Source organism: Alligator mississippiensis, chromosome 13, assembly GCF_030867095.1.
Source record: "Alligator mississippiensis isolate rAllMis1 chromosome 13, rAllMis1, whole genome shotgun sequence".
NCBI lineage: Eukaryota > Metazoa > Chordata > Crocodylia > Alligatoridae > Alligator > Alligator mississippiensis.
Genome location: NC_081836.1, coordinates 32,944,832 through 32,969,304, shown reverse-complemented (window position 1 = coordinate 32,969,304; position 24,473 = coordinate 32,944,832). Strand labels below are relative to the sequence as shown.

Here is a 24,473-nt window from a genome sequence, read left to right as displayed (position 1 = left end):
AATCAGTTAAGTCTGATATTACATCCATCCAGGTTTATCTTAAACTGGTTCTGGCCATTTTGAAAGTGGTTTATGTGCACTCAGCTTCCGTTCTGTACAAATTTGAAGCAGTTTCTGATCACTTACATTGGTTTAGGTGTCATTTCTGTCCCTAGTCCTGGAGTAGGGCTAGTAGAAAAGCTCCAGGTGACGTTAGATACAGCTTAACATTAGGAGAGTTTGCAGTGGTGGAGAAGTATACAGTAAACACAAAGAAAGCCCTTTCCACTCAATGCCAGATTTATTTAAATTTGTAGAATATTGGCTTGCATCATGAGAAATTCAGCCTGTAAGGTAGTGTTGCTACAGTGATAGTCTAAACTGTGGTTTGGAACAGACTGCTGACACTATTTGTTCTCAAGACCAAGGAGGTTTTTTTTTGTTGTTGTTGTTGCAAAGAATTAAACTAGGTCATACATAAGAGGTGCATGAGAAATGATCAGAGAAAAAGACACATCTGAATCATAAAGTGAGTTAGGATAGACAATTATTTTTTTTCTTAATTTATATGACACATTTCACACTACTTGAAAGAGGTAGTTAGCTAAGTTAGTCTGAAGTCAGGAAGAAGGTAAGGTACTTTATAGGTTAACTATATTTTAGAGATAGACATAGCATAAGCTTTCATGAGCCCAAGCTATGAAAGGACATGTACAGAGCACCATATAGAATGGAGAAAATGAATTCCATACAAGAGAAAGGAAGGGCAGAGAGGGGAGAGAACTTCAGTGCTGGGAGGGGCAAAGAAGCAAGCAATAAGGTTTATTGCTATGGGTTTAATCCTATGGGTGTATTACTCATTAACCTTCCTCCCTCCTTTCCTGACTTTTGTATTTAAATCACCATTTTATACAATAATCCTGGTCATCAGATTAGTTTTGTCTTCCCGCTAAAGCTTCAACACAGCTTCTAACAACCATTTGAAAAGTTGGAAGTGAAGTAGCTTCAGGAAGAAGTGGTTATAGAGAAGATAAACAGATTTATATTGCGTTATTAACTAGGAAAGATTTCCATCCATCAGTAACTGCAAATTTCATTAGTAGTATGTTTCATAATGAAAAGGTAACTGATAAATTCCTAATGATGCATATCCTAATTGGACTGGATTGCATCTGAAGCCTGACTGGAAACAGAATATTTCTTTACATTGTTCTGGCTCAGTGAAGTAATTCCTAATTTCTTAGTAAATGTTAAAAAAAAAAAGGTTCCTAGTAAATGTTTAAAAATAATAATAATAAAAATAACCCAGCAAAACAAACCTATAGCTGTCATGGAAGAAACCTATGATAAAATTAAAGAATTTATCAGTGAAATTCACTCAGTGAAACTTGTTCCCAGGATAACAAAGCTAAGCACAGATCTCTGCCACTTGAGGTAAAGGAAAAGATTCTGCTTGGTGGATCAACTACTAGAAATGAACATACAAAGCACTGTGTAACAATTACAATTGTATAACTGTCTTTTTATTTCACAAAGTCCTAAACAACACAATGCAGGAAAGAGAGGTAGGCTAGATAGTTTTCAATATACAGTTTGGTGTTTACACTTTCAAAAGTTAGGTGTAAATTCCATGAAATAAAGCACCATAGCATTGGATATCTAATATAAACTTTCTGACACAGGAATCGTGTTTCTATCAAGCTAAATGACTAAACCAACAGACAACTGCCTTCGGCTGCAATCTCACATGCTTCCTTCATTATGAATTCTCCTGATATTTGCACAATGGTCTGCTCTTACAGGAGTTCTAGAGGCAGGTGGTTGATCCCCTCCTCATATGTACTGTGATGTATTGCCCTGTGCAATTCAGTTGAGACAAGGAATAGCAGAGGGGGCAAAGAAAAAACACTAATAATAATAAATAAAAATTATTATCCTACCTCCTTGTACAAGTCAGTAAATCTCCTGTTCCCCATCATCACTTTCATAATGGGTGAGGCAAAATTACAGAATGGCCCCAAGGAGTTACAAGGGTATAGCAATAATCATATGGACAGATGGGCAAGGAATCCAGAGCTCAATCAGTTTTGTAACAGTAATACCCAGCTCTCCAAATCTCCAGCCTGAAGGCATGGTGTACATCCTTTCATTTAACACACCAGGTTTTTTCAGCTCCTCCACTCACATTTCTGAAGCGTTCATTTTCAATTAGAAGCTGATTTAAACTAAACAGATTAGCATGCATAAGAGTCTACATCTCTGTAATAGTAATGGATGTATCAATATGCATTTATCTGTAGGGAACTAATACATGCCTAAATTCCTTTCTGTGCAGAGGAACAACCTATGTCCTCTCTACCAGTTAAGTTCCCAGTAAGGCCTCTAAAGACTTGGACTCAAGTAGGGCATAGGTGTTTTCCTGGCCTTTTGCACAAGGATGAACATCAATCATGCTGAACAAAAGTTTTTGAAGAAATTATTCCAGGTTAGAATACTGTAATGCATCAGTTCCACTTCTGGTGGGCCAACACAGGACAACATCCTATAATGCACTGCAAAACAGTGATGGAGTACTTGCCTGTAGGAAAGAAATGAGGAGGAATATTTCCCCAGATACCAGTTTAATAAATACTAGTTTATGCAGATGAGAATTTGGCCCACCTTAACAACATTGAAAACAGGGCACAATGATTAGATCCAGAGAAATGTAACAGAGAATTTCAAACAAAATCAGACCAACCAATGTCACTACCCCTGCACTTTCCCCCTGTTTTACAAAGGAACAAAAATAAATATTTTGGAGGGGGCTTTGCTTTATTTTCTTTTTTAAACATATGAATCTCCCCTCCAACTGCAATTACAGTTTCTGATCATGGTCAATAATGGTCTTTCTGAAATATTCTGATAAAGTTCCTTCTTGTTACAATTTCCAAACCAACTATGTTGATACAAATACTTCAGATAAAAATTCAGAAATGTGAATGTGTATCAGAAACAAGCTAGAAGTTTAAGTATCAGAAGTTTAAGTCTCTCAAGTCCCATTTATTAGCCCTGATGGAACAGCATTGAGACATGAGCAAGTGACATAGAAAAAAAGTTATCAAAACGAGTTAAACATTTCAATTCATCTGAATGGAATAACACAATCCTAACAATACATCCACTATTTCACTCCCAAAAGTTAGAAAACAACATTGAAAAGTGGTTTGCTGAATTAAGGGCTAAATAGAAATATTTCAAAACCAAGGAAGTGAAGAAACAACAGTTGAAAATCTGTACTCTCCAGATCCAAGTGTAGATCAATTAAGTAAAGGTAAAACATAAAATAATACAAGTCTCCAGGGAAATCTCAAATATTCATAAAAGACAACATGCTCATTGGAGTAAATCCCCTAAATAGGTTTTCTTACATATTTAAGATTCTAACTGAAGCCAGAGGACCTGATTCTTGTGCTGTTGACACTGCTATAATGATACCCACTTGAAGTGGAGTTATGTCTGATTTATGAGATACATGAAAATACCCTATTATATACTAGTCTTTACAGCTACCACCATTAAAATAAAAAAGATTAAAATTGAAATAATATGAAAAGCCAATGTAATCCTTTACAGCTCTCTCTGACAATTTTAATTAAACCACCATGGATTTAATTGTAAAGAAAAAAAATAAAGAATTTGTCACTGAAGATTTTTCTTTTCATGGATACTTATTAGAAAGCACAGAGACTTGACAAAATGGTTTCATTTCATTTTTGTGATCAGGATGTTATTCAGCAGGATGAAACTGACTGCTCCCTGGAGTGCAAGGTGAATGGTAAGCGACCTTTCTTCCCACAGAAATAAATCTAACTAATGTCTAACACCTCAGCGCTTAATATAGGACTGACTTATAGGGGAAAAAATAAACTGGGTATTTAATTGTAGCCTTTTTACATGAAAGAAAGGACACTTAACCTGAATTAAAAGACAGGCTACACAGACTTTTCTGACTTGCTTCACTATATGCAATGAAGGTTACAAGAGAAGAAGCAAAAGTGGATCATACATTAAGGTTTGATTTTTTTTTTCTTTTGGGATTTTTTTCCCCCTATTTGCCAGCTTACCTTGAACCAACATGTTTCAGGATTCTTTATTCTTGGAATGAGAACATAAACCAAAGTTTTTAAACTGGGTATCTCTTGTTAAGCTCCAAAATCCAATTGTATGTCTAAATCTGGCAAAGCATTTCAGCCCATTCATGAATCTAAGTGCCTGCAAGGTCCAAAAAAAACCAAACTTAAGTACTTTGCTGTACTGGGGGCTTGCATAGGAACAGCCTGATTCCACAGGCACTGTGTATTTTCTGCTCACTAACTTTGAAAGCCTCTGAAAAATCAGGCTGCTCCTTTACAGATCCCACAATATAGATTTTACCAGTCAATATTTAAGAATTCAGGATGGAAGATGCTAGCTACAAATTTTAGTTGTAATCAGAGACCTAAAAATAGAGAACAATGCAGAGTTTTGTGGAAGAATCTATTACTTCAATGGCTTATTACAAATACTGTTTATGTTGCAAAATAAAATAGTTTTAGAAAAAAACAAGGGATTCAGTGTCTTAGATTGTAGGTATTAAATGTACATTTTATTTATTAGAAACAATTATACTGGGTGGCCCTGAAGTTCAAGAGCACTACACAGATTCAAATAAATCTTATTCCACCTCCTGCACTACATAAATTAATATAAACCTTTGTTTCTCATTTCCTGAGTTACAGTGGTTAGTGCTAACCTTTGTCTTCATATTATAAGTAAAAAAAAAAATCTCCAAACATATTCACAAAATCAGAAAGCACAACAGGGGCAAATTCTGTTCTAACAGTTGGATCTCTTAGTCAATATTTATAGCTGACCTACAAAAGGTTTTCTTTGTTCCACCAATCAAAATATAGAATACAGGTAGGTTGCTTTAAATTACTGAGAAAAAATATGGAAAGCATGTTGGACAAGCTCCATTTACATATCACATATAAAATAAATCAAATTGGTGGACTATTACAAAATGAAAGCATACTGCTACAAGGAAAGTTCTCATACATATTGTAGAAAACACCATTTAAAAAACACTTTTCTCCAAAAGATAGATTTAGTTTTGTTTTCTTGTGTAATATGGCACTCATAATGATGATCGCTATCACTGAATTCTGCCCTGGAATATCTTAGAATCTTTTAGTTCCTACCCAGGAAAGCTGGAGGTAGAGGCCATTTCAGATGTTCAAGTCATGACAGGAAACAACTACCAAGTCAGTGAAGTTTATTATTTATGACTGTGCATAACCCTATTAAGCATTCACCTTGTTAAGATACAGGCACTGATTGCAGAAAAACTGAAAATACGCCAACTATAAAGGAGAGAAAATATTTATTTATTCAAATTGAGGATCTTGTGAAAATAGAAAAGCTCCTTTCACTACTCATAATAGAACACTTTGTTACATGTGGATGGAATTTTAGGCATGTCAAAATTTGTAACAGAAAAAATTATCTAAAGACTTTGGATGATAAGATAAATTTATCACAAGGGTAATTACCCACCATCAACATTGAAAATGAATCAATGAATCAAAATATTACCAGCAACAAAATAATTATTTCAATTTCACACTGAAGCCAACAAATGCAGGGGAGCAAAAACATTCTTCCTTTTTCCACATGTGTTCTGTTACCCTTTGCATATGGCATAAGTTAGGCTAGGTACAGACACCTCTCTGGTATAAGTGATCAGAAGCTGGTCGACAACCATAACAGAACAGAAGTTCAGTGCATATAGAGCAATTAAAAAATGGCAGAATACGGTCTAAGATGGGCTTGAATGGATGTAGTATCAGACTTAAGTGATTAGGTTAAACCGGTCTAATAAGCTTCTGTACTAGAACCCCTCCTGACTTGAGGTAGGTTGCAGTCTGCCAGGATCCCAGTCACCTTTGCAGCACTGAGGGACCCAATCCTTCCTTCTTTGGACCACCTCTTTCCCTGGCGCACAGCGGAGGGCTGCAAGTGCCTGCTGCTGGGCAGGGATAAAGAGGGGAGGAAAGAGAACTACCTGGCTCCCTGGGGCTGCGTCAGCTCATGCAGGATGAGAGCTGGGCATGGACAAGCAAGGTAATGTTGTTATGCCTGTGGCTGATGCTGCTGGGAGCAGGGGAAGAAGTGTGTTCAGCTTTGCCTGGCAGCCAATCAGGGGTGGCCCGGCCCAGGGAGCCCAATGGGAGACATATGGGAGCACCTCCAACCTGCTGGCCTCAGCCAGTGCAGACAGCCTGCATGCCCCTCCCCCCCACCCCAAAGGGAGAGCATGTGTTCTCTTCACTCCCAACCTAACTTAGGGCACTTAGAGTAAAGCATGCAACTTAGAGTGCTTCTGCCTTGGGGTTTTTTTTGAATGTCTGTACCTGGATTTAATATGATCAAAAGTAATCTTGAGCTCTGCTATGGAGAATTATGAAAAAACCATTTAGAAACAATATTACCTTTAACTCTTTCTCATTGTGCACCTGGTTTATGGTCACATGACTTAGTTTAATTTGCACAATTGTAGATGCACCAGGATCCAGGTGTAACTCGGGACTTGGGGAGAAGGTTGCCCTTCCAGGGTTGGGGGAGCAGGGGCAGTCAGAGGACTAAAAGTAGCTCTGTCAATGTGTGTGTGTGTGTGGTGGTTGGGGGGGGCGGCAGGGAAGGTAAAGAAGAGTGCAGCCCCAGGGCCGAGGTGAGAGGCTGATGTTTGATAGATCAGGCTAATCTATTCCCAATCTAATTTAGTACACCTACTCAACTAACTATGTATGTACCCAAAGGCTAGTTCCCTTATGTTCAATACACCCAAGTTAAGCATTCCATACTCCCTGTATTTAAACAGAAAATGCTCAGCTATTACAGAAGTTGTATTACAAGAGTACTAGGTTAATTCTATGCTTCCAATATCCAAATTAATTTGTATCTTGACATGTTTAAATGATTTCTTAACATCTGCATACCTTTAACTAAAATATTTCACTAAAATAAATTCTTTCACTTCATTTAGTGAGCCCTTAATCTAATGCATACGAACAAAGCAAATTAGTTGCATTATGAGGCATCGAAATGCTGCATTTATCACAATATTATATTATATGATATACAAAATGCAACTTGACTGATAGTGACTTAGTAAACTTGAAAAACAATCTATAAATTATAAACATGGGTTTGGACAACAAATTTGACGTGGACAAGAATAAAATTATTTTTTAAAAACTGTTACACATAAAAACATGTAGATGTCTACTTGGTAGAGTATGGAGACTATTGGAAATGAATTTGGATAATTAGTTGTTTGCACAGAAAATATATTTTACCGAACATAAATAATCAGAAAGAATTAATTTTTGGAAAGTGCATAATAGCATTGTATTATTTTTACTGTGTTTAAAATAATAGTACACAAAACATTTTAAAAGGTGTCTTTTGGATATAGTTTGACAGTACTGTACTAGCATTAGAAACAGACTTCCTTCCATCTTAGGTTGGACAAGTCCAGCACAGCTTTAAGATTTCTTCATACATTTTCTTTCAGTTTTAACAAATTAGAAACATTAACTATTTAGATAAGAGAACTGAAAATATATATATATATATATATATATATATATATATATATACACACACACATTAGTTATGACGCAACATTTCCTAGTCTTGAACAGTCAAAATTGTGAAAGAAACTAGAAGCTAAACTGTTTTACATAATCTTTTTCCAGAGAGATCAAAAGTATTGCCAGAGTTTATGTTTGTAGGGAGCAAAGAAAGAAATCTATAGAACAATATTACTTGGCTAACTTGAGAATGCCATACTTATTGTACCATATTAACCCTGTTCAAAGCACTCTTAAAAACACTGTGGAAGACAATGGAAAGCAGTGTTATCTTTTCAACTGCTTACATCAGATTCTATAACAAGAGAGAGAGCTGCAATTCCCTTCTGAAGGATTTCTAATTTGAGTATGCTCAGTAAGCAAAACCATCCACATAATGGAGAATCTCTATTCTCATGGTCCGTGTATAATATTTTCCAACATTTCTTCACACTATAGCTCATTTCAAAGCAAAAAAAAAAAATCATAATTATACTATGCCTATTTAATGAAATGCTATTTCATTAAAAGTATTTTTTTAACATCAAGTAACACAAATAGACAAGCTTTGATAGCATTTTTTTAAAAAGTCAGAGAGACACACCCAAAGATGACATTAAAATAAATCACTTACTTTTCTGTCCTCTGTTTCTACACAGGAACTGCACTCTGCTTTAGTATCCTGAAGACACACAGAGAAGAAAGAAGAAAACACTAATCAGAAAGGTAGCTCATGCCATAGAACACATTTTCCACAGTCATGGAAAAACTCAGAACAAAGAAAGGGCACCAAAGTTCTGAAAGCTGCTTCTCAACCCATTACCCTTTATTGCAATGTTATTTTTGTATGTACAGTACCCTTAAAATTACATTCAACTTATAAAGGCTTTAAGTAAGCCTTATTAAGCTTTATTAGAAGCAGATGTCCCATAAGATAGAATTCAAAGATCATAAAAAACAAATTTACTTCAATAGACAGAAACTAGCTAAACAATAAAATTGTAAGCCTTCTCTGGTTTGTCAAGCGATTCACTTTTTTACACTTATCCTTTAAGGAAACATGATTTCTCCCTCTCGTCTCTAAACACAAACTTTAGAATTCCATTCAACTCATGTAAATAGACAAATTCACTATTGTCATAAGTGGAAAAAAAAAAGGAATCAAGCAAATGTACTTTTGTCTTGATAATACCCATGAATCAGAACTTACATTTTAAGAGCTCTTTAGTGATGTTTAAATCTCAGATGACATAGCAGAAGTTGTTTTATATTGGCTGACTACTTGAAGATACTCATTTTGTGGAACTGACTACACTATAGATTCTTTCAGTTCTTTACTTCATGTATATTTATGTTGCCTACATGAATTTTTTGTGCTTATGTTCTTTTAAGATCCAACAGCTTCAGTTTTGGTGATACTTCATACCCTTCCATTCATTGCTTATGGCACTTCTTCCTTACCTCTACAGCTTCTGATTGTAGATGAAACATCTGAATTAGTTTACTAAAAAGACTGCTGTATGTTAAATGGACCTTATATTAACATGCCATGAATCAGAATTGCATGTTTTGGGCACATTTCTTATTTTTATTTGCATCTCTATATTTCACTAACTATTCAATTGTTCTTTCGTCTCTCCCTATATCAAAGACTTAAATATGATTTCATTTTTATAACAATTCTATAGTGAAAGAGCATAGATTATGTCCACTAAATGTATCAAGTATCTACTCCCACTTGACAGCTAACAACTAACATCTTGATACATCCTCTGGTACTCATATTATTTGTACTACTAAAGCAATCGATTTGGCCAAGTTATCCAAATGTTCCCTGTCAGAGCACTCAGTGAGTGAATAGTTTGAACTACTGCTCCAGAATCTCTCATGTGACTCTAGCATTTACACTTCTGATTTTCAGAGGTTCTATGCCACCTTTGACTTGAATTGAGCTTGGATGCTCAACGAACCTCATACCACAGCTTAATTGATTTCCTATTTCTTTATTCATTTCCTTCTTATCCTGTTATTTTAAGTCCTCCACCTTGCAACAAATGTTTAATCTTGTAGTAGTGTTACTACAGATTGGAATCCCAGGTCTATTTCCAGTTGTCTGTGCAGTTCTGTATCTTTACTATTTGCCAGTTCTAATTATCTGACCTCTGTTCATGTTATTCCATAATAGTGCCAATCTTCACTTCAAAAGATATACATGGATAGTTCATTGCTCGTATGGAAATCATACTCTGGACTTCATTTATTTTCTTGAATCATGATTTTGTTCTACACATTAATTTTTGCAAACAGCCAGCATAACAAATTTTCAGTCAATTAGAATAATGGAAAGATTAAGTGTGACATGTTTTGCTTTGTTTTTCAAACTCACTTTTGCTCTAGTTGGGTGCTCTGAGCTATTGTTTTCGTTTAATTACCGCAACATAACAGATTTCTGTTGAAAGAGGTGTTATTCAGAGTACAGCGAAGGAAGAGACTTGGTAGTTTCAGGTAAAAAAAAATTCTTAATAAAAACTACAACCACTTTGACTCACTGTAGATTACTGGCTAGGAGTTACTGGGTTAAGTGCCTTTCTGATAGCTTTTCCCATTGAAAATAAGAGAAAACAAACAGTAGGGCCAATAAATAAATGAACAACCCCTTAAACTTCTTCCTGGCAATATATCCACATGGCTAATTATAAATTAACGGCCTTTCGTCACCTTTAACTTAGGGAAGATATTGTTTGAGTAGACACAGAGCACAGGTCCTTGTGTAGCTCAAGTCTTTACCACAACATTTTCTATTGAAGGAAGGGCAAAAAAAAGGAAAAAAGTTGGGAAGAGATTTGAATACATACATACATAGCAGGGAAGATAGTGAAAATGAAAAAAATACAAGTACATAAAATGAGGTCAGCACTCTCTCATATATATATATAAGATATAAATCTTATACATATATAAAATCAGATATCCTGCAAAAATATTTTGTACTGCAATAATTGTAAAATGCCTTACATTTTTTCTGTAAAATTTGTTTTCAAATTCTATCTTCCCCCTAAAATAAAGCGTTTCCACCAAAACATCTGTATTTCCTAATTTAATTATGTTAGCACACCTCAGGACCTTTAATATTTTTTGCTATATTTGTCTGAAGCATCTCATGCAAAGAGCCATGCTTTATTGCGTATTATCTTATGTACAAGCATTTTCTTTTAACTTTGATTCATTTGACCTTTTTTCTTCCTATTTTCTAGACAAGGAAGTACTAGTACCTCTGCATACTGGTAGATTCAAAATGCCTTCCATTTATTCCTACCCTTTTCAAAAGTACTGAGTACTTTATTTTTATATATATTATATATATGCAGCGCTAGAAACTTTATTTTCTGCAGTTTAACTGCAGACTTCATTAGCTACCTGTTTGCTGCATTCTGAATTACCATTTAGGAATAATGTAATGCTCTTTAACATATTTATTGGTTAATCAAAATGAATCATATCATTTCATATTACCAAGGACAACAGTACTTCTATTTCATACACTGACTTCTATTAAAAGCAAGCACAGTATAAGCCAGCTGTCATCAAAATCAAGCTAAGACTATTACAAATGAGGAATACTACTCACTGAACAACCTGCATAGCTTTACTCCCCTTCATTCTCCCATAGACTATTTAATCTTGTTATTTTGCCATTGTCCTTTTCCATTGCAAGCTTTTTCACACCTAAATTCATAAACATCCACTATTCAAAAGACAATGTGAAAAACTTCCGATTTTACCTGGACAAATGGAAGAGAGATTTCTTTTCCCTACATTTATCTGCGAAGTTTCCTGTGCCCTGTAAACTGCTTCCTAGGAATGGGTGCTAATAAACATAAACCAGCCCAACTGAGAATAGTTTGAAGAGTTCCAGCTGCAAAGTCAGCAGCTACTACAAAATGTGGCTACAAGTAAACTGCTACCAGAGGCAGGGAAGATACTGCTGTCCAGTAGATAAGGATTTGGATTGAAAACCTGACCTGTTGTACAACTTTTAATAAATTATTTTACTTCATGATGGCTCTATTTCCCCGTCAGTGAAATAAAGATGACACATATCTCCCTTATAAAATACTTCAATTTGATAAACGTATGGTGTCAACATTCTTAGAAGTACTATCCAGTGGTACATCTCGAGATTTACTTATCCTTAGATTTCCCAAAATAAGAACAGTATAAAAACTAGCTCTATTTTTAAGCACAAATCTTGATTCAGTATTGTGCACAAGGACTAACATGGTTAAATGATGGTTTAAAAACACTGTTAAACCAGTGTTTTGCATATTAAGATACTTGTTTGAATCATCTTTGACTAGCTTATCCTAGCCAGAAATGCAGGTGGAACTCTAGCTGGCAAAAGCCACTTAAAGTTTTACTCCTCCCCATCTTGAATGAATTCTCTACAGTGTTAGGTAATTTTTTTTTTTTTTTTTTTTTTTTTTTTACAGATATAGATTTCAAGTTATATCTGGTAAAATACTTAGGTACTTAACACAGGTATAATGAAGTGGAGACACTTAAGTACAAAACTGCAATTCACAAACCCCTACTTAACTGCTCTTTAACCCTGATGGTCTCTAAATTCATGATGCATCTCTCTATTTGACTTCCAGATTCCTGTTTTGCACATGTTCAGAAATACCCGCATCTGAAGAGCTTGTCCCCGGTTTCTACCTCAACCCAGTGGGAATAGTTATTCCTTTGCCTAAGGGGCCTAACCCTGTGAGTACATGACGGGGTATCCTGCACATTTCACCTGGAGAAGTCATAGATTCTGCTTCCTGTTCTTGCTCCCTGGGAAGTTTATATGTATTATATTTAACTTACCACTGGATAAAATGTAGTCCTGGGAGCAGGGACCAGAATCAATAGCTCCACTTCTTGCTATGAGTGTCTCAGTGTAACTGTGGCGGGGGGCAGGGAATGAGGGGTAGAACCCTGAAATACAGCCCTGAATGCAAGCCTGCAGGTCAGGTTGCTATGGGACCTACCAGGCTGGGGGGGAAGAGGTGGCCAAGAGGCCAGCAGCGATAATGAGGGATGCCTGGACAGAGTAATTAGCAGGGATCCTGGTTTTCCCTGATAAAAAAAATCACAATTTTTTCTGTGACGGGTGCAGGCCCAGAACTCACAAGGGAAAAAATCAGTGGCTGAGGAACCCGGGGCCCACAAGGACTGAAGCAGGGGCCAAGGGAGCCAGAGCCACAAGGGCATGGCTGGAGTTGGGGCCCAAGAGCTTGTGTGTGGTCCTGGGACAGTGGACACAGGCTAAGGGGCTCAGACAGAGTAAACTGGAACAAGGCTGGGGAGAGGCTCAACCCAGAAAAAGGCCTACCATCCAAAACCCTCTTTGCCCTCTAGAGGAGAGGCAGCCTCCCTGTCAATTTATAATATCAAGGTATGGCAGGCAAGATAGCAGGGTGGGACCCTGAGGAGTCAAAGAAAGCAACACAATGGGTGCCAGGTGGTGACCAGAAGAGGTATTCGGGTATTACACCCATGCACTAAAGAATTGTGGTCACTCTTTCTCCTGCAGGATTTGTAGGTACCCAACCCAAACTAACCAAGAACCTGGTGATTAGGGCACTGTCTAAGGGAGTGAATTTGAACCACTTCTGGCTGAAGAGGAAATTGGACACAGGTCTCTTGTTTCTAGGAAGAGGCTCTGAATTTCAAAATACAGAAGCAATTACCTGCAGGCAAGCTAGCTCCCGAAAAGGGTGTGGGCAAGACACAGCTCTTTGCAGTATTTCCTACAAAATAATCCTAAATGAAATTGATCCCTGCCTGGTGTATGTTTTGTTTTTTTTTTTGGATCACTATTCTGAGGTGTCTATCTTTCCCTGTGCAGTGTACAGGAGGCCTAATGATTTTATAAATCTTATTTTGGAGCTAGCTCTTTCTATAAGAAAGAGAATAATTTAAAAACTTAAGAACATATAACTAACACATTTTCCATTGCTTATAGCACTAAAAGGAAACAATAGAACAGATTAATAATCTATGATAAGCTGCAAGTAATGAGTCTATTTTAGACCCATAATTTACTCTTTTAGCTGAAAGGCAATCTTTAATTTGTTATTGATTACACATTTAAAAGAAAAACATGTAGGTGTTCATGTGCTCTTTTATGGGAAAAATTCTGGATTCCCTGACAAGAGTAAAGCTCAGAGCTGGCCTTAGACAAAACGGTGCCCTGAGCAAACTTGGTGCTCCCCTCTCTCACTCACTCCCTCCCCCACAGCTGCTGCTGCGAAGGGACAAAGCGGGCAGACTGGTGCAGAAGCCACCCTTCTTGCACATGCCCAGCCCAACTCTTCCTGAGCAGTGGCTAGAGCCAAGAATCAGGCTGGGCTGGGCACTGTGTGTGGGGCAGCCCTGCTAACCATGGTGCCCTGGGCAATCTCCCATCCTTAAGGCTGGCACTGGTAAAGCTTGTATGTATTGTGGATTCATTCATAATATAAAGTCATGGCAGTTGCAAAATGAAAAAGTGCACCAAATAACTTTTGTTTCCTGTTGAAGACCACACTAGTGACACAAAAAAAAGCCATCTGGCACAAGTAACACACCTGACATCTTTTCAGGACTATTCAGCTTACCCTGTACCAATTAATTTATTAAGCCTGTGTTGTTTTTAATTTATATGATATTGTGGTTTGTTATCTTGCTCATGCCATCATTCAAGAAGCCCAATTAAAATTTTTAAATGGCAGAAACAAAATATGATTGGTGTTGATTCTGCTATGTTTGATGTCTTCTGATGGTCTATGACTTGGCCTTTTCAAAACACAAACATTCAACTACCTTGTTCCCAAATAGTGACTTAACTCAGGTTGCCTAAGTATCCAGCATGGTTCATATCAGAGCCATGCATGCTTATCTGAACCTTTAATTGTCCAAGGGGAAAGGAAACACTTTTTCTGACACAACTAGTGTCAACATTCTCTGGCTGGTTCAGTAATGTATTAGATGTTGAAATTTAACTATGTGTTTTGCCTACTATAAACATCTCTTCTAAAGCACAAAGCCATGTGAAACTAATGTTGAATAGATATTGTCAAACTTGCCCTACCATTTACATATGACTAGGGAATAAACATAAAAAAAATGTTCTGCTAATTCTTTACCCATTGAGTTTTCAGTTTTTGGTTATTAAAACATCACTATCAAATCATAAAATACTTGTTTATTTACTGTGTTGGACAAAAACAACTAAGAAACAAGAAGCAGGACCTGATAAAATGTACAGAAGCTGCAGATAGGAAAACTATGACTTTCACAAATGGTATGTAGTACCTTGTCTTCAGATTCTGCAAACACTTATAACACATGTTTAACTTTACCATCTTTACCGCGGACAAACTTTCATCTTCAGCTCTCTCTGTGCAAAAATGAAGTTTATTTCCTACCTATGGCGACTTTTTACCATCTTGTACCATCTACACTTTTCCCAGAGCCTGACAAAGGGACTTTGATCCCGAAAGCTTGCAGAAAAGGACAATTTTCTTGCCTTTTTCCAGTTGGTCTAATAAAAGGTATCATTTTGGAACCAAGGGTTCTAGTTTTTTGTATGTCTTCAATATAGTTTGATACATATACAGACTCCCTGTCCCAGTAATGTACAATATGGATCAGGATGGTTACTCAGCACTTCATTGATTTCTTAAGAATAATTAGTATTATTTGTGATCGTATTCATGTATGTTGTGTGTGGAAACTTTAGAAACGGACTGAAAGCCAACTTGTATCAAAAGTTTATTAACTAGCAAAAAAAAACCCTTCTGGAACTGCTGACTTGGAACAGGTTTGAAATATAGACCTAGAAGTGAAACTTACTTGTTCCATTAGCAACCCCCAAGATATAAAGTTGTTCTTTCCATGGTTGAAGAAGCATGTACAATACTGATAACTCTTAAGAATGAGATAACAGAATTGACATTTGAGCCAACCAAGTCATGAGTATGAATGGGAGAATTTGAAGCTGATACACAGTAAAGGTTTATGGTGCAGAATGAAAAGGAACTTGCAATGTGAAATCAAGATTTATCACAAGAAATATTCCCTCACTTTGCACTTCAAGGATGGGCTCCCAGCATGTGGGAGTTTTCTGGGGGTAACACCACAAAAGATGATGTGAATTTGAGTCTACAGAAGTTGACTAAACGATGTTCACATCTAGTTCAGTTGATATCACTCTTTAGCTATCTGACAAACCCCTTGCCATGCTTCATAAAGGTGTATATAACTCTACTATTATATATAACTCTATAATTCTACTATTACCTCTTGCTCTGTTACTTAATAATACATTTTAAGGAGTCACAAAAATATAACCAATACAAAATTAAATGAAAAGGTAGGTAGACAAATGATCTGATTCATGAGCTAACCAAACAACTTCCAAAGGCTATACAAAGAAACTCAAAAGGGCATTTCCAATTAATACAAAAACCAATTACATACACATACATGATAAAACAAACCTAGATATGAGTCCCCATACATTTAAGAATGTATCTGTTGAAATAACTGAATCTTACACTGGATCCTAAAACCAACTATAAAGCAAACCTCCTCTAGATAAGGGATGTATTTGGTAGCCATGTTGGTCTGAGACATAGAAATGGAAAAATCTAGAACTCTTGGTTCAGAGATTATCCTTTTTTTCAGACCAACTAGGAAATTGCAAAAAAAAATATTTTTCCATAAGCATTTGGGCTCAAACACTCTTCATCAGGCTCAGGGAAAATTAAAGATGGTAAAAAGTCCCCATAGGATTTTATTTCCTTCCTATGGGGAATTTTTACCATTTTTAATTTTCCCTGAGCCTGATGAAGGGCATTTGAGCCTGAAACCTTGCAGAAAAAGATTGGAGTTCTTTGCAATTTCCTGGTTGGTCTAATAAAAGGTAATATCTCTAAGACAAAAGTTCTAGATTTCTGCACTCCTCTGGATAAGACATTTAACTGAGAAAATCCTTCTTATGGTTAGGTCTGACTTAACATAGTGATGGAATTATTATGCATAGGTAATGATAGTTACTTGGGAAAAAATACAAAAAAGGAACATCTATATTCTTATTTCGTAAGAGCCAGATTATTAAGGTTTTGATATACCAACACATGATAAAAACAAAAATAGTTCAGACAAGTTTATGAACAACTGAGATAATGGCAGCAATGGAAGTGAAATTCTTCATAGGCAGACCTCAAAGCTTTTACAAGACAAATATCCAGGGGGACAAGGTAACATTTTTTTCCCCTTTGTCTCTGGGCTCCATGTTTTCATAGACACACAAAGCTTATCTCTGGAAAGAGCCAGCTGGTTCTCAGTTTAAGTCCCCAAGCCATGGAAGGCCTAACATCTTTTTTGTTAAGATATTAGAATCCACTACAAAGCTTAAGTCCTCCTTTACTGTTGGAGAGAAAAGGCAGATTTCATCTTTTGACCAGTGAATGGTAAACTGGGAGTTTCAAATAACATTCATCTAATTGTTTTGTTTCCACCTTTGTTCTGTGATTGAGGAATGCCTTCAGCTAAATGATGTGATATTTAGTATGCATTGTAATATCCGTTTTCTTCTCTGCCAAAAAATACACAGGCTATACAACATGAAGCAAGCTTAATGATACAAATCCAGTGATGGAAAAGAGAGAACATGAAATAGTCATCTTGCTCAATTTCCTTAGAACATTGTATGAGTACTATAATGATGGGTGGGTGACCAGGGCAGGAGAACTGGGCACTGCCTAAGAAAGAGGTGAAGGGCAGTAGGATGAAACTAGTGAAAGCCTTACCCTCCTATCCCCCATCCACCCTTCTCCTACCCTGCACCTTCCCTGCTCCAGTTCTGGCAGAGGGGAGGGCAGAAAAGCAGTGGCAGCACATGGTACAGGAGCAGGTTCACTGTTGTTGAGAGAGATGTCATCTCCTATTTTTGCTGCCAAAAACAGTTGCCTGAGAGTCAGAACTGGTGCAGGGCAGGTGCAGGCTGCAGAAGGTGGGTACTGCCCAGGGCACAGTATAGCCAGCTATGTCTCTGTCTGAGCTCACTGATCCCATGGCTACCTCTGGGCAGAGACAAATCCTGAGGGCGTGTAGCAGCACAGTTGCACTGCCTTTCAGAGCATGCCATAAGAGCAACATCCAGGGACATTATTGAAGTTTCCCCTCCATCTCTTGGGCCACCCTTCCCTTCCCTTCCCTTCCCTTCCCTTCCCTTCCCTTCCCTTCCCTTCCCTTCCCTTCCTGTTCAGCAGCACCTTCCTTCCCTCCCATTCTGCCCCACCTGCCATTCCTATTGCCCCCAGCTGACCCCAGGGCCAGAGGCACTCCAAAGGTATTCAAGCCTCACTTCAGTTAAGCTGCATAGGGAGTTAGGATCATCCAGGGACAGTGGTGGCGGTGGTGGTGGCAGCAGCAGCTACAGATGGGTTCCCCATCCCTGTCAGGTTTCTCTTGTGGTTCTCCCCAGCCTGAGAGCAGGCATGTATCTGGGGGGAACCCCCTCTGCTGCCACTGATGTCCCTAGCTGAGCTTGGCCCTTTATGCGGCCACTTGCTTAATTCTTAGCTGCAGCAGGGCAGGAGTGACTAGGCTGGGGCGACAGCAGCAGTAATGGTCAGGTCTCTCCCTACACACCCAGAGGCATAAGCACAGAGGATAAAAGGGAGGTAAGAGGACTGGTTGCTGAGTGCCGAGGCAAAGGAAGCAGAGCGCGGAAAATGGCTGGGGCAGATTCTTACCTTATCTGGGAACTTTAAAAAGTCCCTGGCTGCTGCTCCTGTGTCATGGTCTGCCCATCCCCTGCACCACTGGTCACACACCCTTTTAAAAATTCTGGATCCACTCCTGGGAGGTCAAATATTGACTTGAAAACTTATTACTAACAACAGCTGTCCTATATTGGAAAGTCTTCCTCATATTTTCTAATTCTGCAGTAAATTCTGATAATATTTAAACAATAACATATCTAATTCATTACTTGCTAGATCCGGGAAGCTAGCTGTAGTGGATGCTATTAAAAATATTATTTGTACAATGGGCAAAGTACTAGTATCTAATAGTAATTTTTAGAATGCCTATATTTACCTTATGGTTATATATGTTGTCTTTGACCCATGATCACTTATTATTTTATTTCAACAAATACAAGGTCTTTCTTTTTTCAAAAACCTTCTCTCTTTCCTCTCCATTTTTTTTCAATTCCATTATGAGGCACATTGAGCAAGACATGACACTTACATATAAACATTTCACAAACATTTTCTGCTGCAATTATACACTTGAGACTTGATTTATGAACCTACCTGGCAATAGGGCATATACATGCTTCTAATTACAATGTCTTCACCCCTAATACAAGTATTAATTGCTTTAATATTTACATTTTTGCAACAACAGACTATTTTCGTATTTGGGATAACAAGCATAGCTACAAAATGTAAGCACTTAATTAGAGTAGTGGAGCAAGTGAAAAAGAAAACAAACAGCAAAGGTTTAAAAGTTAAATAAAATGCAAAGGCTTGCAAAAAATCACGTGTACTAACATTTTAATTTTTATGTGAAAATAATAAAATATAATATGGAAAAGGAACTGATTTCATATACACACTAGTATGAAAAAGGAAAAGACTTGTAAACGTGTAAATGTTTTGCTTCACGTTTGCTAAACTTTTCTGATTTGTGACTGCAATATCACAAATGGTCAGCAGATGGAAGCAAATAACTTTGCAAAATCTATTTCAACTTTCCACCAGATTCTGTTGTATAGAATAAAGGGACTGCAGTGATCAAATTGTTCAAGTATTTTATGCACATAAAATGAATTGGCCTCCATACAGCAAAATTACTAACGAATGGGTATTGGTTTGCCATTTGGATGTAAATACTGAAGTTTTAAGTAATAATCACTGAATAATTTTGAATATTAAAAAGTTATACATCAATCATAAAAGATTAAACAATGGGAGACAAACATTAAGCAAAATTATTATAGTTAATGTAACAGGAAAGCAAGATAATCAAGTTTTATTTTATGGGCTTTACATTTTTATGGACAGCTTGAATAAACTTAAACCCCTATATTATTGGAAGAAATATCTTCATCTTTTTATTAACCAAAGCCTGGAAAATGAAGCAAGTCTTCCAAAAACTTGCTAATGACAAGGCTGCCTGCAAAAAATAAAAAAATCACCTTAATTTCATGTTAACAACTTTATATTTTTGATAGCTTTGATCATCTTTACATTATAATATTTACTATAGTAGAGATGAAAACTGAACATCTGAAGTTCTAGTCTAACTGTTATGTGCTGAATGTCTCAAATAAGTAGAGAATTCCTAGTAAGACAATCCAGCTACATAGGGAAAAAAAAATCCATCCTAAGACTCACTGGAAGGCTGCTCCATAATAGTGCAGCACTAGTTTAAGTATCTCTGGGTATGTCAACACAAGACGATTAATGTTCAATAGACTAATTCTACTGTCCAGTATTAGCACGTCATGGGAAAAACCATGCTAATGCACAGTAAAATTAGTCTACTGCACATTAAATGTCACAAAAAGATGGTTTAACTTCGTTACTGTGCATTAGCTCTGGCTACTGCACATTTATTTAGTACCTCATATTAGAGGTACTAAACTTAATGCACAGTAGCAACAGAGCATTAATGCATGTGTAGACACGCCCTCTGATGATAATTTTTAATAACACAGGTCCAAGCCATTTCAAGTGAAACACCAAAATGAGCAGCTCAATTTTTACCCAGAAACTAAACTGCAGTCACAGTCAGATCATAGGAAAGCAGAGCTGGAAGGGACCTGACAAGGTCATCTAGTCTAGCTCCCTACTCAAGACTGGATCATCCCTGATGAAACCATCCCAGCCAAGCATCTGTTTTAACCTGTTCTTGAAAATTTCTAGGGATGGGGATTCCACAGCTTTTCTAGGTAGCCTGTTCCAATGCTCACAGTTAGAAAGCTCCTCCTAATCGCCAACCTAAATTTCCCCTGCTGCAACTTGAAACCACTGCTTAGTCCTGTCCCTGCTGCCATAGAGAAAAGCCCATCTCCTTCCTCATTGTAATTGCTCTTCAGGCAATTAAAGACTGTTATCAAATACTCTCTCAACTTTCTCTTCTCCATACTAAATAACCCTGCTCTTTCAGACTTTCCTTATTAATCTTGCCTCCTAGGCTAGGGATAGAAGCTATACATAAACTGGTTTAAGTAATCAGAAACTGGTTTAAACCTGTAACAGAACAGAAGCTAAGTGCACATAAACCAGTTTCAATATGACTGAAACTGGTTTAATACAAACCTGTTTAAATGTAATATCAGACTTAACTGATTTGGGTTAAACTGGTTTATGAAACTTCTGTCCCAGACCCCTTCCTGGTTCAAGTTAAATCACAGTCCCCCAGCATCGCAGCATGCTGTCCAGCCCTAAGCTGGGCTGTGCTGTCGGCTCCAGCAGAGAAAGGTTGAGGTGCGGGGGAGGCAGAGACTGCCCCCCACCAGGCAAATCTAAGCTGGGTCCTGAGGCCAGGGAGGGGGGGTTAAACTTTCCTTCCCTTGAGTACAGAGCTGCCCTGCTAAAAACTTACTGCTGGCTGGGACTATGAACTACAAGTCCCAGAGACACCTGGAAGCAGGAAGAGGAAGTGATGAGCAGCCTTGCAGAGTACTGCTGCTCTAATTCTGGACAGCAAATCCTAGAAACTTTGGGAGAAGCAAGAAGAGGAAGCAAAGTGCAGCCTACAGTGCATGTTGGTTACATGCCAGAGAGCCATGCTCTAGGACCCCCCAGCTTCTGGCCTGAGCCATTTCAGATAAGAGGTGGGTCTTTTACACTGCAGCTGCCTATGCTATGAATTAAAGCAAATTTCATTCTGTTACTAAGTAGAGATACCCTGGCTCTTTATAAACCTCTTCACAGATACCAAGGTCAAGGCAAGACATTTCTTCTCTACTTTGAGTACAATCACAGGGGTTTGGATGCGGGGGGGGGGGGGGATTAGGGGCAGGGAGACGTGGGGTTTAAGTGAGCTGCAATGTCTCAGCTTCTGATTAAAATTTCTATTCCCAGTGCTCAAGCCACTGTCATTTTCATTTCATGTGTCAGAAGCCATCCGTATACCAAGTAAACCTGTGAAGGTAAAGGGAGGAAGAGGACAATCAGAAACCTTCATAATAATAGCTGAAAAGAAGAGGTTATGATGAAAAGGTTATCAATGCAAAGGTATTTCATCTGAACAACATTTTCCCTTGAAAGCTTTCTGGAAGATCTCTGGTTGTATCAACCTTTAAGAAGAAGCGATGCAAGTCTATCCAGGTCCGTGACTCCTTTGGTAAAAGTATGTCTAGATACATCACTACTGTTGATTCCTGGCTGACTCTCTTCCTTTGCCCAGTCTCTCACACATATATTCTATGACTTCAACTTCTATATTCATGTCACGTGTCACTCCCTGGATATCCTTCTCTTTTACTCGCCCTTGGGCAGCTCTCTCACTCCTCATTCAACTTCATCAAGCACTCTCTCCGTTTATACGTTCCCCTTCTTCGATGGTTCCTTTCACTATCATCTATTGGCCATTGCTCTCACGCCCGGTCATTCAGCCTTTCCACATTTTCCAGTCCATCAGTACTGACAGTTTATTTGCTCTCATCCTTTTTGTTTATTTTCTTACCAGAAAATAACTCCATAATTCACTCATTAACTCTTCTGTCCGTCTCTCTGTTATCTGAACTGACAAGACGTTGTCCCGCCTGCCCCCAGCATCTGCTCTCTCTATTGCATTCACACTAAGGATTGTTTCTGCTGTATTCCAAATTCCGATTTTCTAGTTTGAACCACAAATCCACAATTCCAACACCCATTTCTTATCCCTCTTTCTTCTCTAAGCTTATTGATAATAGTTATGTAGAGTTCCTCTCTTACCAATTGAATCACAGACCCTTATTAATACAACTTCCAGACCTCACACTCCACTAAAATCATTTTAACTATTCCTTTAAGACCCTCTTCCTAGACAAAACTCAGAAACAATATACTTTTCATATCATCTTGAAATGTTGTTCTCTCTTCAGTTCTATGGATGTCTCTAAATATTTCTGCAGAATGCCCTTTGAAGGAGCCTCATCATACTCTCTCCAACTCTTAGTGTGTGGGGGTCCCTTTCTCTTCTCCCTCTACATGTCATCCATATGTCACTCCATCTGTAAAAACAAACTCAAGTACTTATTTCCATGCAGACACCTCACAGATCTACCACTCTAGTTCAGACATAATTCCTTCTATCCAAACTAAACCTTTGTCCTGTCCTTCTGGTACCTTCTGATGAATTCCAAACTGTCAGTTTAAACTCAGTGTCATTTAAAACAGATGTCTCAGTATTACCTCTCCGAATCTACCTCTTAACTCCATTTGTTAAGACTCAACATTAAAACATGCCTGTCATTCAGACCTATAACTTGAATGTCATCTTCTATTCAGAATTCTGTCTTGGAACTTAAATCCAAGCAATATTTTAAATGTTTATGCATTGCATCTATAAGATTTGGCCTTTCTTATCTGTCCACATGGCTAATTTCTTCGATTACCGAAATGTCTAGCCTTGACATCTTGTCTCATTCATATCTATTCAGAATAATGTCACAAAGATTTTTTGCACACCTAGCCTGTTATTTTGAATGTGCCTTCCCAGTTTATGCATCACTTCCCTGTCTTCCCTTTTAAAAAAAAATAATATCACATGTAAGCTGCCTTCAGTTTTAGGGCTCTTTCTAATAATCCCTTCCCTACATAATATTTCCCATCCAGAAGTGAGATGTCATTTTCTCCCTCTGATTGTCCCATTATGTCATTTGCATGACCCATTGCTAAAATTGCAAACAGACACCTTTCTGCTTTTACTCACACTACATCTCACAATCAGGATAATCCTTTCATTAACATATGCAAAACTACTTCATCATTCTCCTTCAAAGCCTTTCTTAAACTTTTCTTTTTTTGCTATGATGCCTACAAAAATGGATCCTGATTAGGGTTCTGATGTTATAAAACCAATTTTTAGTATGCTGATCAATGCTGTCTCACTGTTTCCTTTTTCTTTCCACTCTATATGTCTTTGTTCATCTGTTATCCCTTATACTTAAATGATGATCACTTTGGAGTAAAAACCATCTTGGTACAGCACCTAGCAAAATGGGCTCCTGGTCACATGTCAAGGTCCCTAGACATCATGGTAATGCAAATAAGTAAAAAAAAAACAAACAAGAGAGACCATAATAGAATTTAACCTACTGCAAGAGGTGAAGCAAAATACTACCCCGGATATTCTCATGGTGCTAACTGTAGCTGATTTGGAATTGCTGTCATCCAACGAGGACACATTTTTCAAAAGTATTTGGGTTGAAATCAATAGGTATTAGGAACCAAAATTACTTTGCAAAGCTCACTGGGTGACTATCTGAAACTTTAATTTTCTAAGTGCCTTTAAAATTTGGCTGACAAACATGAATCTAACTAAGTCTCATTAAATTCAACCTCACAGTAAGGAAGAACTGAATCTCTTCAATTATGGGATTTTTAGTACAGAAGAGCATCTAAAAGCAATTCCATTAATATCTGATCACCAAACAGACATGTTGTCAGAGCTGAATCATGAAGGGGTGCATGTAGGTATTATCACTACCACTCAGTCTGTACCCAAATACCCAGCTGGAGTCATTTTGCCAATACAGGCTCTGCAGAGTCATTCAATGCCAACCAGCCAATTATGGATGAT

The 24,473-nt window shown here is 37.6% G+C and overlaps 1 protein-coding gene across 16 annotated transcripts in view; it reads right to left on the bottom strand.

Moving 5' to 3' along the window:
- The window catches only part of RBFOX1 (RNA binding fox-1 homolog 1), a 1,765,957-nt gene that overhangs the window by 1,066,481 nt on the left and 675,003 nt on the right, over positions 1 to 24,473 (bottom strand). For all 16 annotated transcript variants that reach the window (XM_059716749.1, XM_059716748.1, XM_059716737.1 and 13 more), the window contains one exon: positions 8,269 to 8,316. In XM_059716749.1, the coding sequence (XP_059572732.1) occupies positions 8,269 to 8,316 (48 nt within the window). The remainder of the gene's footprint in view (positions 1 to 8,268; positions 8,317 to 24,473) is intronic.